The sequence below is a fragment of the Astyanax mexicanus genome, chromosome 15 (assembly GCF_023375975.1).
Source record: "Astyanax mexicanus isolate ESR-SI-001 chromosome 15, AstMex3_surface, whole genome shotgun sequence".
Classification (NCBI taxonomy): domain Eukaryota; kingdom Metazoa; phylum Chordata; class Actinopteri; order Characiformes; family Acestrorhamphidae; genus Astyanax; species Astyanax mexicanus.
Window position 1 is genome coordinate 285,185 of NC_064422.1, and position 17,502 is coordinate 302,686.

The 17,502-nt window shown below is 42.0% G+C and overlaps 1 protein-coding gene across 4 annotated transcripts in view; it reads right to left on the reverse strand.

The window, feature by feature from the left end:
• Positions 1 to 17,502, reverse strand: part of LOC103042928 (uncharacterized) — a 142,181-nt gene that overhangs the window by 15,609 nt on the left and 109,070 nt on the right. For all 4 annotated transcript variants that reach the window (XM_022666798.2, XM_022666797.2, XM_049465063.1 and 1 more), the window contains 2 exons: positions 2,290 to 2,462; positions 791 to 861 (listed from right to left, as the gene is read on the reverse strand). In XM_022666798.2, coding sequence (XP_022522519.2) covers positions 791 to 861; positions 2,290 to 2,462 — 244 coding nt within the window. The remainder of the gene's footprint in view (positions 1 to 790; positions 862 to 2,289; positions 2,463 to 17,502) is intronic.

Genomic DNA, 17,502 nt, shown 5'->3' on the forward strand with positions numbered 1-17,502 from the left:
TGATGTCTTGCACACAGTAAAGGCATCCAGTACCAAATGCAGCAAAACAACCCCATAACATCTTTGAACCTTTGAAGAATGATTACCAAAAAGCTCTATCTTGGTTTCATCTGACTAGAAGACATTTTGCCAGAAGGATTTTGACTTTCTCATGTACATTGTGGCATACCCTGTGTCAGCTGCTGGGTCTCCTGCCATAGTGTTTCCTTTCATTAAAATGCTTACGGATAGTTTGCACTAACAGGACACTAACAGGACTAACTGCAGGACAGTTTAAATTTCTTTAAAATGTAATTGATTAATTAGGGTTCAGAAAGTTCTATTATCCTCTTTTTGTTCTCCATGCACAGTGTGGCACAGACAGAGAAACAAAGCAAAGTTTGAGTCAACTGTGACCCGTCGTAGGTGAGTTTAAACCAGCATCATGATTATTTACCCCCTATATTCAAAATGTTCCAATAATTCTATCCAGCCCATTTTCAGAGTTTTGTGTGAAATTATGGAACATTTGGTTCCAATACACACAAATGATATAAATATCTGTATACCAAACTTTTATGTGAGAAAAGAGTGCCACCACTTTTTTTAATGCACTGTACTACCAACGTTGTGTCTTATTTACCATATCCATATGATACATCCCTACTATATATCTAATAATGGTTAATAATGTCTAGGCTTACCCCTCTTGGACCAACTACTACTCCAACAGAGTGGCAGAAGAGCTAGATCAGCGCAGAGATGGGAGATTAGAGAACAGAATTTTCTTGTCATGTTAACCCATCCTCACCTTCTGGAGATACAGGACGAGACCCTTCAGAACAGCATAGAAGGTCTTCCAGCCTCGCTTCCCTCGCGGAGCTGCAATTCACAACACAATGACAACTTGTGAATTTATTACCCAGGCAGCGCAGGCAACACAGTCTGATGTGCTACATGAATCAAGTGTAAACCCGCCGGGGAGCAGTTTAAACTGCTCTACTCTCTCAGCTCTTCCTTATTAAAACAAATGTGCTCCGGGTCTCTGCTGTCTGCAGGACACTAAATAATCTAAACACTGGTACTGTAATTAGTGGTAGCATGATACCACTTTCATGCACAATTACCATTACAGACACTGCAGCCTTGAGTCAACCCATATCAACCCAATACCATCTTTGGCCAAGTGAACACTGGCAATATATGAATTAATTTTGCTTTGTTTTTATAGGGTTTTTTCCTGATGTATTGCCCAACATGAATTGCCCCTTTGGGGATTAATAAAGTGGATTCAATTTAAATCAGTGCAATCAATAATTGTAGAGACTGCAAACTTAGTCCATAGTCGAGGTTAGTTGACACAGATGGAGCGAATAATATATTAATTAAAGTAAATATAATGATTTAAAAAAGAAGCGTGAGGGGTAAGTAGGGTGAGGTATAAGGGATGCAAGTAGGGTTAAGGGTGAGTAAGTAGGGTGAGGGGTAAGTAGTAAGGGGGAGGTGAGGGTTGTGGGGTAATAGTGTGGGATAACGAGTGAGGGGTTAGGGGTGAGTGGTAAGGGGGATATAGGGTAAGTTGTGGGGTAAGTAGGGTAAGGGGTCTAAGTGAGGGGTAATTAAGATGAGGGGTGATGAGTAAAGGTTGAGGGGTAAGTAGAGTGAGAGGTAAGTAGTAAGGGGTGAGGGTGAGTAGTAAGGGCGAGGGGAAAGTAGGGTGAGAAGTAGTAGGTGAGTAGTAAGGGGTGAGTGTGAGTAGTAAGGGGTGAGTGTGAGTAGTAAGGGGTGAGTGTGAGTAGTAAGGGGTGAGTGTGAGTAGTAAGGGGTATGTAAGGCGAGGGGAAAATAGGGTGAGGGGTGAGAAGTAGTAGGTGAGTAGTAAGGGGTGAGGGTGTGTAGTAAGGGGTATGTAAGGCGAGGGGAAAATAGGGTGAGGGGTGAGAAGTAGTAGGTGAGGAGTAAGGGGTGAGGGTGTGTAGTAAGGTTTGAGGGGTGAGTAGGGCTAGTAGTAAGGGCTGAGGGAGAATAGGGGTGAGGGGTAAGTAGGGTGAGAAGTAGTAGGTGAGTAGTAAGGGGTGAGGGTGAGTAGTAAGGGGTGAGGGTGAGTAGTAAGGGGTGAGGGTGAGTAGTAAGGGGTATGTAAGGCGAGGGGAAAATAGGGTGAGGGGTGAGAAGTAGTAGGTGAGTAGTAAGGTGTAAGTGTGAGTAGTTAGGGGTGAGGGTGTGTAGTAAGGTTTAAGGGGTGAGTAGGGCTGGTAGTAAGGGCTGAGGGGTAAGTAGGGTGAGGGGTGAGTAATGTGGGGTACGCACTCCGTTTGCCGTCACAGTCGGCGTGGACTTTGCGCACCAGGAAGCCGGTCTTGTAGAGCAGAGCGCCGGATGCAGGAACGATCCCACTGCCCGTTCTCTTCATCCCTCTGGAATTCGATTCCTCCCTCTGCTCTCCCAACTCAGAAAAAGACTTACGCAACTCCTCCTCATCACTGCAGAGAGAGAGAGAGAGAGAGAGAGAGGGTAAAAGGGAGAGGAAAAAAGAAAAAATAGAATGAAGCAAGGAGATAGGTAGGTAAAATAGAAGATAAAAAAAGAACAAGAGAGCGCAGAGAGAAATGAGAGGTATGCATGAAAAGCGAGTGGACAGGGAGAAAGAAACGAGGGAGAAAAAATAAAATCTGAAATATGACTATAATGATCTGATCTCAGTAGAAATGATATTAGCTCAGACACAAAAACCCATTTCTGAGTAAATGAAGCCCTCAGGACCATCAATCAGCAGCGGCTGCAATAATTACTGAAGCTCCGCCCCTTCCCCTCCTCCCCACACTCTGATCTGTGTGGTAATGGTGGGTGTGGAGCCGAGGGAGAAAGCAGGGGTGCTAATAATGATCACTGTTGACTCACTCTGTCACTCTCACTCATTTATTCTTTCACTCTCACTTTCTTTTTCTCACTCATTCTTTCTCTCATTCTCTGTCACTCTTTCCCGCTCTCTCTCTCTCTTCCTCACTCTCCAGAGGACTCCCCCACATCACACTCCCCCTCTCTTGTGTGTACCACATGTTCTGCTGATGTCATGTGAGACGGTAGATGTATGGTATCGAAACGTTTGTGGGGAACCATCACATACCTAATACCAGGCAAGAGCTAGAAGTGTATAAAGTTTTCTGGGATTATGGAGCTCCATCCAATACCAAAACTGGGATAAGATCCTGACCTCATAAAGGTTATGTTTGTGGCTGAATGCAGTTAAATCCTCACAGCAATGATCCACAAGCTGTGGGGAGATGTAAATGTATGAATGTTGCATGGTATACCGATACTAGAAAAGTATCTCAATACTCAATACGTCATTAAAACCAGTACAATACCCCATTTATTTACAATCTCTACTTTAACCCAACCAGCACCAGTCATCTTGTTTAACTAAAAAAACGTCCCCTTGTCGTCTTTTCAGTTTAATAACTTAAGAATGCCTCAACATATCACCATAAAGCATAAACAGCTCTGGAGAAAATTTTTAAATAATGTGTCTTTGATTTTACCAAATTGAAAACCACTGGAATATAATCAAGAGGAAGATAAATCACAAGCCATCAAACCACCAAACTGAACTGCTTGAATTTTTGCACCAAGAGTGGCATTAAGTTATCTAAAAGCAGTGTGTAAGACTGGTGGAGGAGAACATGTCAAGATGCATGAAAACTGTTATTATTCCACCAAATACTGATTTCTAATCTCTTAAAACTTAATGATAATGAACTAATGATCATCACTCTCTGATGAGGATCCGTGATTAATTCTTTGTGAAAAACAATCAATTATAATTTCAGTCACAAACACAGGTTCTGAAATATAATCCAGTGTCTGAGGTCTGATCTCTGTCAGAGGTCAGAGGTCAGAGCCTGATATCATTGTATGAGTTTCTCAAAGCATTCAAACCCGACACAGATCACATGATAATTCACAAAATATCAGTAAATTTTAATGTTTAAATGCAGCTTTTAAATGCCTTATTTGCTGGGTTCCTTTGCTTTTCATCAACTGAACGAAAACACTGAACAACGATTTTTCTTAAACTTCAAACATGGGTGCTTGTGGGGGTGGGCCTGATGACATCACTTACACTCTTTCTATTTTTCTAGGAACTCACAGCTTACAGACAAATTAGTTATCAAATAAATTCCATAAGCTTATGTTCCTACTTGAAATAAAGAATACACATCACATGGTTAAACTTTCCTGTCTTGGTCTTTTATTATTAATAAGAAAGAATACATTTTAGTTTTGTTTTGTTCTCTATTATTTCATTCATTTTTGATGATATTGTATTAGTATCGGTATTGAGATATTTAGGGAATTTTGGTATCACAACAAAAGTAAACTGTAGATCATGTAATTAGACTTCTTTATTCATCTAGTGCTCTGATCTGAGACAAAAACTGTTGGATGGTCAGATCTGGTCATGTTGGTCAGTTGTTTCACTTGTAAATGATATAGTGAACAGTGGAATGTCTGGTTTTTAATAGTTTTTTTAAACCCCTTTTCAGACTTATCTGCATCTATACTCTTCTTTCTGTAGATCTCAGACAGCTCTCTGAATCTGGTCATGGTGATCAACAGCACACTGAACTAATGTCTGAGGTTTAAATAAGACCTGACTCCTCTCACATGTTCTACAGGACTGTGAGAGACAAATGGGACAAGAGAATAAGAGAACCATATTAAAGATGAAGACAGAGAACAAGAGAATACAATCTTGGAAAAAAGGAGAAGAGGGAGAACGAAAGAAAAAAGAAGAGATGTGAGTCAGGGAGAGCAGCAGACCGTGCATAAAAGAAACAAAAGGAAAAAAGAGAGAGAGAGTATGTGAGATGGATAGTAAATGTTCCTGACTCTCTCTCTCTCTCTTTCTCTCGGTCAGGCCGCGTGATGTCTCTCTAGGGAGAAGCTGCCAGCCTGAGTCTCTGCCACAGGACCAGCCTAGAGACCTCACCGCTACGGAGCCTCACACAGCCCAAACCTCCACTGTCCTTCTCCTCACCTCCTCCAGCCCCCAACACGACCTGTCAATTTATATCCACACACACCCATGCCTCTAATGGACGTCTGCAGAGGACAGAAGCATGCAGACAAAGTGGAAAAGCCACTAGAGTCTTAATCAAGAACATTAACATGAGAGCTCATTTCTTCCCCAAAATAAAGTTCCTAGGCTGTTAAATTGTTTATTTTACTTTACTACTTTGAAATCTGATTTATTTTGTGTGTGTGCACTGTGGTGACCTCTGCACGGCCTTTAAAGGACACCTGGGGAAGTGAATAATAATAAATTAAAATATAAATAAATAATATATCTAGTCAGTATGTATAATATGGTTATTTTGATATTTGGTTGACTTGGTTAATGTTTTGTAATTTGATAAAGAAAAATTCTCTTTATACTGACACAAATGCAATGTGCTGTTTATATGAAATACACTGCTGAAATGATTCAACTTGTGTCAACACACTATTGCTTGATTTTTAATAAAATTTTCACATTCAGGAAATACACTAGTATTCTTTAAAAAGATCATTATACTTGATAAAAGTAATTATTAATAGAATCAATAAAGATATCCAAAATATGAAACACTGGATTCTGCAGATATCACCACATTAATGCCACACAGGTTCCAGGCAAACCTGGTTCAGATTCCCCCAAATACATCCATGCCTAAGCAAACACTGGTAATTTATGCTGATGGTAAGTAAACAGAAGAGTGTTACTGACCAAAATAAAAGCTTTTCAGGAGATAAATGTAAATATTTATAAGACACCAGAATTTTTATATTTATATGCCAATACCGCAGGAATGTGTATCCCAACATTAGCCGCCTCACAGCCTGTTTTTTTGGAGTCAGCTTACTGCCTAAAATAGTTAATTTACTGTTAATATATAACTAATAATGTATTATTTTAATAAGAACCACAGTAATTTAACGCTCCAGCTAGAGCTTAGATTGGGCTAAAAAATCCAGCCTGTCATTACAAGCCCGGACCTGTTTTTAACCTCCTTTTTTTCTAGCAATTACAGCAATAAAATTGAGTTTTTAACTAAATTTCCAGATAGTTGGAATGAGCAAAACCTGTTTTAATGTACAACTAAGTACAACTTTAAAATGCCTATTTCTTTTCTTAAAACAGTCTATAGTCCTATAACTATAGTCCTCTAGCCCTGTGACTGCTGCTGCTGTTAGCTTGTGCGCTAATTAGGTCCGTGACTGCTGCTGCTGTTAGCTTATAAGCTAACTAGCTCTGTTACTTACTGATTGGGCTGAAATATGAACTGTAGAGAGCGGTTTTATACGGTTAGTGAGGTTAAAACCCAGCCTGTAGCCTGTAGCTTGTGGCTGGGTTGTAACACTGAGTGGGGTTCTTACTGTTCACCGGTTTTACACACAGCACTGCTTAACTGCACAGCCATAAACTCCTGAATCGGATCGGCTAAATCAGAGAAATATCAGTCGATTACCGATATCGTATTTTGGCTGAGTCAGTTTTGCCTGTTTATTTACCTCCCAATGTGTTGCCTCAGGGCAACATCACGCGTTTAGATAACAAGCTTCTCAATTTTTTTATTGATATAACAGGAATCCTAAAACTCTAGATTTATGAAAGGTGGAACCGCAAGCAGGAATGCAAAATATTCTATCACACTAAGTGAGTAAACTTACGATTATTTTTTTAATTTTTTTAGCATTACTGCCAACCCGTTTTTTTTATAGAGGATCATGCAAAATTTTGAACTCTAAACATTGGTTGCACATTAAACATTAAAAATCTCTGTGCTTGAGACTTATACTCCAACTTAACCCTTGTAATATCAGAGAATCCAACATATAGAAGCCAGTTAAACCTGTTGCTTCAGCTCTAATATCCCAGAACAGCTGTTTGATGGCCAGGTGTTCACTTTCTAAATCCACTCAGCTGTTCTGCTGAAGCTATCCTGCCATCTTACAGCTCTGAGAGTGAGGGTCAGGAAAGCTAAAATGGACCTGAACCAAAGGCTGACCCTTCAGTGTCTCGCTCACAAGTGGGCAGTGAGAAAGTGGTCAATCACACACAAACACAACGGACTGACAGAGCATGTGCAGAAAACTTCAAGCCTGTTGCCTGGTAACTGCCAGCCTTAGATCACACAAAGGAAAAAACAGAGAGAAAGAAGAGAGAGAGAGATGGGGTGGAGGGATGAAGAGTGAGAGAGAGAGGAGAGAAAGAAAGAGAGAGAGAAAAGGGGGGGGGGAGAAATGGGGAGAGAGAGATTGAGAAGCAAGGAAATGGAGGGTGAGTGAAAGTAAAAAAGAGATAGGAGAGAGAGAGAAAGGGGGAGAGTGGACACAAGATGGGGAGTAAGGGAGAGAGAAAGACAGAGAGAATGGAAAGAAAGAAAGAAAGAAAGAAAGAAAGAGAAAGAACAGAGTGAGGGGGAATGAGGAAGCAATGGGGAGGGAGCAAAGGAGAGAGAAAAAGAGAAAGATGTGCAATGGAGAGAGTGAGGTAGAGAGAGAGAAAAATATTGAGGTAGCGAAAGAGAGAGAGACTGAGAGAGAGAAAGAGAGAGAGGGTGAGCAAGGGATGGAGTAAGCAAGGGAGAGCGAGAGGTAAAGAGTGAAAGAGGTAAAGAGAGAAAGAGAGAGTGATGCTGATCAGATATTTAATCCCTCATTATACTTCTAGAGATCAAAGATCCAATACAATCAAATGTGTGTGTGTGTGTGTGTGTGTGTACACTACTATATAGAAGAGCATAACTGTGTTTCTAACCCATCCCATCATGTGCCAATCCTTAGAGAGGGCGATCGAGAAGAAAGAGAAATGGAGGACAGAGAGAGAGAGAGAGAGAGAGAGAGAGACTGACCAGCGGAGGGCAGAGGGTGAAGTGTGTAATTATTGAGGAGCACAATGATTAGGCCTAAAGAACGGCATTCTGGGAGGAGAGCAGCAGCTAATGAGGACAGGAGGACTGCTTCAAACACATTTCATCACTTAACACACTTACTCTCTCTCTCTTCCTCTTTTTTCTCTCTCACTCCATCACTCACTCACTTCATCACTTACAAACAGCCTCATACATCAAACTAGCACTGCAGCAAACACCATGTCTCAACTAGGGCTGCAGCTATTGAATATTTTAGTGATCAGGTTTTCTACTGAACATAGAGTAATTGAATAAAATATATACTTTTGTTTGGTTAAAATTATAAATACACAAAAGAAAATAAGACATTTTACTTCTAAATGAAATTCTAATTGGCTTCCTTTTTAGCTAAGAATGTACTTTCTTAAATGTACATGGTGCACAGCAACAAACTGTAACAAATAGCATCGTCACGATACCAAAATTATGATACAATATCTGCCTAAATATCTCAATACAGATACTGAAACTTGCATTAACAGAAAAAGTATATTTTAATCATATGGATAAATAGAGGTTAAAATGGTCTAATAAAACTAATGTAATACTGTAATTTATTACGTTAACCTACAGGTTATAACCGGAAGTGGTTTCAGGAAAAAAATGTCATACTACAGAAACAGATCTGCTGATATTTCATGAACCATCATGTGATCATCTGTGTGGTGTTTGGACGCTTTGAGGAACTTATACAATTGTATGAGCGTAGAAGCAACTCACTGAGTGAATTGGTTCACAAATGGAGTGCAAATTAGAATCAGTGATTCAAAACATTGTTTACAAGCCCATACGTTAATATCAGGCTCTGAGCTAGTGTAAACAGAGCCTTAAACATTAGATTTCACTTCAGAACAAGTGTTTATGACTGAAAACTGAGAAATAAAGCAGGAAATGAGTCGTTTGAAGTTCATTTAAAGGAAACTTTGAAGGAGCGATGGATTAATCACAGATCCTCACCGGGGAATATCGACGCTGTAGTTTTTAGAAATGGTAGGATTTCACTCAAGCTCTTTCTTGCCATATACAGTGGCATAAAAAAGTATTTGCCCCATTACAGATTTGTTTGTTTTTGCATTTTTGACATATTTACATTTTTCAGATTATCAACCAAACTTTAATATCACTTTAATATAACCTAAGAAATTATAAAAAAGCACTTTTAAAATGATGAGTTTTGATTTAAAGCATTTAAAACTCTAAAATTTTTTCATCGAACACAGTTACTGCCCCCTTGAAGGCACTTATAGGGCACCATATCACATCTAATCCTTCAGGAGAAACCTTTACAGCAACACATCCCATTTTTAACACTGGAAGGGGCACCATTTTCTGGAGTTGGCACTGAGTAGGCATTGAGGGCACTTCATAATGTGACTGTTTACTACTTGAAAAGCAGAAGGGCACCAATATATAGGAAGACAGTAGGATACATTATCAACATTTCTTGATCTAGGGGCACATCGCCATTATTTATTTCAAGGGACAGGCAAGCACTCAGCTCAAGTAATCAGTTTTTCCCCACAAGAAGGACAGCCAGTGGGGAACTTTGTCTTATTTTTGCCAATATAGGGGGTACTTTAGGGCTTGGATTTAACTTGTAATACCCTGCAATACCATAAACCCCCCACATTTGAAGGAAACTTTGAAGGAGCGATTATTAAAGTGTTTTCCACAATTAATTATTCATGAATCTTCACCAGAGAATGTTGACGCTGCAGTTTTTAGAGATTTCTCTCTAGCTCTTTCTAGCCATATACAGTGCTGTGAAAAAATATTTGGTCCTTACAGATTTATTTTGTCTTTGCATTTTTGTCATACTTACATCCGGCTTGAAGGACCCCTTTTTGCTTGTAACAGTGATGCCTCCCTTCCAGATGCACTGAACTCCTTCTACGCAAGGTTCGAAGCACAGAACTACACGACAGCATGGAAGACTACACCTCCTCCAAACGTCCAGGTACTGTGCCTGTCCTCAGCTGATGTGCGGAAAACTCTACTCAGAGTCAACCCACGGAAAGCCCCAGGACCAGACAGCATACCTGGCAGAGTGCTCAGAGGATGTGCAGAACAACTCACGGATGTTCTCACGGACATTTTCAACATCTCTCTGAGTACTGCAATCGTGCCGACGTGCTTCAAGACGACCACCATCGTCCCTGTGCCGAAGAAGTCTCAAGTGTCCTGCCTTAATGACTACCGTCCCATTGCACTTACTCCCATCATCATGAAGTGCTTTGAGAAGCTGGTCATGAGGCACATCAAAAACCAGCTCCCCTCCTCACTGGACCCTCTGCAGTTTGCGTATCGTCCAAACAGATCAACAGACGATGCCATCTCTACTGCGCTCCACCTGGCTCTCACCCACCTGGACAACAAAGACTGCTATGTTCGAATGCTGTTCATCGACTTCAGTTCAGCATTCAACACCATCATCCCTCAGCATCTGATCGGAAAACTGAGCTTGCTGGGCCTGAACTCCTCCCTCTGCAACTGGGTTTTAGACTTCCTGACTGAGAGACCACAATCAGTCAGGATTGGAAACAACACCTCCAGCACCCCCATACTGAGCACTGGCGCCCCCCAGGGCTGTGTGCTCAGCCCACTGCTGTTCACTCTGCTGACTCATGACTGTACTGCAAAGTACAGCTCAAACCACATCATCAAGTTCGCTGATGACACAACTGTAGTTGGCCTCATCAGCTAGAACGACGAGTCAGCATACAGAGAGGAGGTGCAGTGGCTGACGGACTGGTGCAGAACCAACCTATCTCTAAATGTGGATAAAACCAAGGAGATGGTTGTTGACTTCAGGAGAGCTCCAGGTGTCCACCACCCGCTGAACATCAACGGCTCTGCTGTGGAAATTGTGGATAACACCAAGTTCCTCAGTGTTCACATTGCAGAGAACCTCACCTGGTCCCTCAACACCAGCTCCATAACCAAGAAAGCCCAGCAGCGCCTCTACTTCCTGCGGAGACTGAGGAAAGCACATCTCCCACCCCCCATCCTCACCATGTTCTACAGAGGGACTGTAGGAAGCATCCTGAGCACCTGCATTACCGTCTGGTTTGGGAATTGCAACACCTCAGACCGCAAGACCCTACAGCGGATAGTGCGGACAGCTGAGAAAATCATCGGAGTCTCTCTTCCCTCCATCGCCGAGATCTACACCACACGCTGCATCCGCAAAGCCACCAGCATTGTGGACGACCCCACCCATCCCTCACACGGACTCTTCGGTCTGATGCCGTCCGGCAGAAGATACAGGAGCATCCGAGCCTCCACTACTACACTCTGCAACAGCTTCATCCACCAGGCAGTCAGACTTCTCAACACACAGAGACAGAACTGAACCCCCACCCCACCCACCACTCACCCAACACACACTCACAAAACTAAACTGTACACCCCCCCCCCCCCTTTACACTCACAAAGAACTGAACTTCACCCACACACACACTCAGTCAGCACACAGAGGCTGACATGACTTTATTTGCTGCACTCTTAAAAACTATAAACTCTACCTCAGTAACTGCTGTGATTATATATGTTATATATGTTACAGTATGTCACACATCTCTGCACCTTATCCTCACTATACACTTTATTATACCGTATCGGTACTGCACTGTCCTGTCTTTAAATTGTCTCGTCTTTTGTATTTATTGTATTTATTGTTATTTAGTGTTATAATTTTATAATTTTATGTTGCACTGTCGTCACTCCTGCACTTTATGTTGTCTATTGCTTGTTGTTCTATGTTGCACCATGGTTCCGGAGGAACGTAATTTCATCACACTGTGTACCTGTACTCAGATGTAATGACAATAAAAGCCTCTTGACTTGACTTGACTTGACTACTACTTCAGATAATCGATCAAACATCACTTTAATATAACCTAAGTAATTATCAAAAGCACTTTCTAAATTATGATTTCAAGGCCAAAAACAATCGTTGTCAAAAAGAGTTTGCCCCTTCCATCAATTAACTGTGATTAATCACACTTTTTGGAAAATTGAGTTCAATTTCACTACTAACCACAACCAGACCTGAATACTACCAGACCTGTAGAATCAAGAAATCACTTAAATAGAACCTGTCTGACAACATGAAGCAGATAAAAGACCTTAAAAACAACACATTACGTCTTGATCTGAAAAAAATCAAAAACAGATGAGAAAAAGTCATTGATCATCTGTCAGTCTGAAAAAGGATACAAAGTCACAGTAAATGAAGAAAACATGGAACACTGGTGAACCTTCCCAAGAGTGGCCAACCTAACGAAATTACTTCAAAATGTAATGGACACCTCATTCAGGAGATCACAACACTCGCCTCAGTTAAGGTCAGTGTTAATTATTCAATTAATACGAAAGAGACTGGGTGAAAATGGTCTCCATTAGTAAATCTTGAGACAAGTAACACTGCTGAGCAAAAAGAACACAACGACCCGTCTTACATTTGCCATAAAAACATCTTGATGATTCCCAGGGTTTTGGGTGAATATTCTTTGGACTGACATGACAAAAGTGAAACTTTTTGGAAGGTGTGTGTCCCGTAACATCTGGTGTAAAACTAACACATAATTTCAGAAAAAGAACGTCATACTGAACTTGTATCTCTAGCTGTGATGCTAACAGCTGGTTTTGGCAGGGTTAGAGCAGTGATGCTAACAGACACAGCAGCCTGGCCTGGAAGGTATGAATTGGGTTAGCCATTATGCTAACAGCCAGTCCTGACAGGGTTATAGCCATAATGCTATCTAACAAAGCGGCCAGGCTCTGCAATATTGAAGCAGATGAAGAGGAGAATGGACACGTAGCTGAACTTGAAGCATTAGTTATGATACGAGATGTTGGTGCTCTACTGTGATATCCACTGTCATAAAATAAATAGTGCTTTTTCAGAATGCTTGGTGAGTGTATGCATACACACACACACACACACACACAGTCACAGAAATTCCTCCAGTGACAGCCACAGGGCAGAACTGGGACTCTGTATCTGTATCACATTCATATAGGAAAAAAAGATCAATGAAATTCTGGCACAGTCTCAAGCAGGCGACCCAAATTCAATAAAACACAAAGCTCTTCCAGCCAAGCTTCTCCATACAACACACAGCCTCATTTAATCTGCTCACTGGCAGAAAACCACAGCACAACCACCACAGCCCAAACTACTATTACCCTAATGAACAAAAACACCAAAACAAGATACACTGGATGTCCAAATATTTGTGGACAAACATAAATTAATGGATTAGATGCAAAGTGAGTTTTAAGCTCTGTGCTATCACTAACCACAATTTACATTGTTTTGTACCATCAAATACAGTTACTGACACCTTGATAAGGCACCATATCACATCTAATCCTTCAGGAGAAGCTTTTACAGCAACACATCCCATTTTCAATACTGGAAAGGGCACCCTTTGGGACACTCTCTGGAGTTGGCATAAAGGGCACTTCATAATCTCACTGTTTACTACTCGAAGAGCAGAACGGCACCAATATATGGGAAGCCACTAGGATACATTACCAACACTTCTTCATCTAGAGGAACAGCACCATCATTTGTTTCCCCATAAGAAGGATAGCCATTATTTTTGCCATGATTTGGGGCACCTTAGGGCTTGGATGTAATTGGGTAGGGGTGGTTGCCCCCCTGCGATACCATAAACCTCCCATTACCCCAAGTCCACCAGTGTTCTTGGAACAAACATATAAACATGAATCTATCTGGCACCATGCCTAATGTCAGGTGTTCAAAAGGCCCAGAACTGACTGTAGAGTTTAATAATTTATTAATATATTATTTGTTCTGTTTAATGTGAATATCTGTGGAAACCTAATGCCATTGGCTGAAGCTAGTCACATGTTGTTCTCTGATGTCATTTCCTGTAGGGAATTTTGCTGCCTCATGGCCAGCTACCTTAGTTTGCTCTGACTGTTGAACTCTGTTCAGCTGCTGTGCGTTATTGAGAAACCGTGAGTCAAGACCATTTATTTCAGTAGTATGTGTGATTAGTTATGTTTTAGTTTGTATAAGTAAGCAGACTTGTATTAGCTAAATGCATGTTTAGTTTCACATCTACACAGTTATATTTGGTAAATAGCTTTGTTAGTTCTTTGTATTATAATAGTTTGAAGACATTATTTGATACCCTTTTGCTGTGCTATTGAGTGAAACTAGCAACAGTTACTCGCTGCGTCAGTTACTGAGAATGACCACTAGATGGCGCTTAAGTACTATCAGAGAACTGTGGTGCCATAGATAGGCCTAAGATACACCTTTAATATTTTTAATGTAGTTTCTTTATCTCAGTTCATTAGTACCTGTATTGTTATTTACAGATTTATCTGTTTGTGTCTCCTAGACCACAGCCTGTAACCACACCTATGTCCCTGCCTGTAATAAAACTCTTGATCAAACTCTGGCTTTAGTGGTGTTCTGGCCGACACACCAGACTGAACACGGTGTACCACGCTACCAGAGCCAACAACAATACATTCACAGTGGTCTCCACTACATCAGGTGTTGCCTAGAGGGGTATAATGCTCCCAACACAGCGCTTCTCCACCAAAAGAACTTCCATCCAGGCTTAGACTAAGAGAAATGGATGGGTTCCTTTGACTGAGTCTTGGTTCTTCCTAAGGTTTCTTCCTCTTATTGTAAGGGAGTTTTTCTTTGCTACTGTTGTCACCACAATAACTGGCTTCTCTGTGGTGCTGCTCATAAAAGGCGTAGAATTGTTTTCTCTGTAAAGGTGCTTTCTGACAACTTAACACTGAATTGAATTGAATTATAAGAAACGTGGTGCTTTTCAGCAAACCAGCCCACATTTCTACCAGTTTTAGTGGAAACTTCAAAACGTCACATCAAACGTCATCAACAGAGGGCACAGTGGTGGTGAACTGAAGCGATTTGGCTCCTACACACACACACACACACACACACACAGATATTGTCAAGGTTCACGCTAAAAAACCTAGAATTCTTCAAGCGTTACCGGTTCTGGAACCAACTTTTTTTGGTTAAACATGCAGCAAATGTTCAAAATTACGTTTGTGAACCAGAACAGTGCCAGTTTCGGTCAGTGGTAAAGCGCTTACTTTAAGCTGTGGAGCAATGGAACTGTGTTATCTGTTCAATCATTGTTTCATCTGAAACTAAAGATATTAAGTTCAAGTTCAAGTTCAAAGAGTTTATTATCATGTGCACAGTAAGAAACAAGTTTCCTCGTACAATGAAATTCTTTCTTTGCCCCTCGCCAAGTATGCCGTATAAAGATAAAAATAGAAAATATACAATAAAGAAAGAACAAAAAACAAAATATAAATATTAATTAGTGTTAACTTTACATCCATGATGGAAATATATACATGAAAACAGTAATGGGGTATGGATATTATTTACAAGTAAGTACATGTTATCTACAGCAGTGGAATATGAAAAAAGTGCAAAAGGTTCAGTAGTGCAATTATAAAATTTTGCAAAGTAAAGTAAGCATATGCCTCTGAGAAATGTCCTTGACATGTAAACGTGTAGAGAGTAATGTGAATGGTTATTTCTGAGGTAGGTTCAAGAGTCTGGTAGCAGTGGGTAAGAAGGAGTTCTTTAGCCTGGTGGTTTTGCATTTCACACTTCTGTACCTCCGGCCTGAAGGCAGAAGAGTGAACAGTCCATGCTGGGGGTGGGTAGAGTCTTTGAGGATGGAGGCAGCTCTCCTGAGGACTCTCTGGTGGTAGATGCTCTGCAGAGAGGGCAGTGGAGTTCTGATGATCTTCTCCGCAGACTTTACCACTCTCTGCAGGCGTGTACGGTCCGTCGCAGTAGTGTTGCCGTACCACACGGTGATACAGTTGGTCAAGAGGCTCTCAATGACACAGCTGTAGAAGTTGCAGAGTATCTTGGGAGACATCCTGAACTTCCTCAGCCTCCTCAGGAAGTACAGCCGCTGTTGAGCCTTTTTAACCAGCTGTGTGGTGTTCAATGTCCAAGTGAAGTCCTCACTGATGTGGATGCCCAGGTATTTAAAACTGTTCACCCTCTCCACTTCAAGCTCCCGGATGAACAGTGGCTGATGAGGTCTCCTCTCCCTCCTCATATCCACTATCAGCTCCTTCGTCTTGTCTGTGTTGAGGGCGAGGTTGTTGTCCTCACACCATGACACCAGTCTTGTCACCTCCCTCCTGTAAGCCGCTTCATCTCCGCCACTGATACGTCCTATCACTGCGGTGTCATCTGCAAACTTCAGGATGATGTTGTCCTTATGGGAAGCGACACAGTCGTGGGTGAACAGGGTGTAGAGGATAGGGCTGAGGACACATCCCTGTGGGGTGCCTGTGTAGGTGGTGATACTGGCTGAAGTCCTGTCTCCAATCCTGACAGACTGAGGCCTGCCAGTCAAGAAATCCAACAGCCAGATGCAAAGGGTGGGGTGCAGGCCGAGTACATACAGTTTGTTTGTGAGTTTGTGAGGAATGACCGTGTTAAAGGCAGAACTGTAGTCCATAAAGAGCATCCTGATGTAGGAGTCTTTGTTTTCCAGGTGGGAGAGAGAGTAGTGGAGGGCAGCAGCGATAGCGTCTGAGGTGGATCTGTTGGGACGGTAGGCGTACTGCAGGGGGTCCAGAGTGTCCGGTATGCTGCACTGGATGTGATCCAGAACCACTCTCTCAAAGCACTTCATAATGATCGGAGTGAGTGCTACTGGCCTGTAATCATTCAGGCAGGTTGGGGGGCTCCTCTTGGGGAGGGGGACAATAGTTGTGTTCTTGTAGCAAGTGGGAACAATACTCTGGCTGAGGGAAAGATTAAAAATGGAGCTGAAAATGTTAGCCAGTTCGTTAGCACATGCTCTGAGGGCCCTTCCAGGAATGTTGTCTGGTCCTGCCGCCTTGCGGGGGTTGATCTTCCTCAGAGCTCTGTATACCTGGCCTGATGATACTGTCAGAGGGGGGGAGGGGGTGTGGAGGGCTGTGTGTGCCTCTCGGTGGTAGTGCTGGGAGTTTCAAAGCGGGTGTAAAAGGTGTTGAGGTCATCTGGTAGGGTGTCTGCAGTGCTCAAGGTGCTGGTAGTAGTCTTGTAGTCTGTGATGTGCTGCAGGCCTTGCCACATCTGCCTGGAGTCAGCAGTGGAGTAGAAGCTATCCAGTTTCTCCCTGTACTGCCTCTTAGCTGCTGTGATGGCCTTCCTCAGTCTGTACTTTGCGGCTTTGTACTCAGTCTCATTGCCTGATTTAAATGCAAGAGAGCGAGCACGCAGCATGCGTCGTACATGGCTGTTGATCCAGGGCTTCTGATTGGGGAATCTCTTCACTTGTATGGTGGGCACGATGTTATCCACACAAGTGCTGATGTAGCCGGACACATGCTCAGCATAGTCCTCTATGCAGACAGAGGAGTCCTCCATTGTGGCTGCAGCTTTAAACACATCCCAGTCTGTTGTAGCAAAACAGTCCTGCAGGATGCCCTCAGTCTCCAGAGACCACAGTTTAACTGTTTTGGTAACAGGGTTTGCCTGTTTGAGTCTCTGTCTACAGGCTGGGTAAAGGAACAC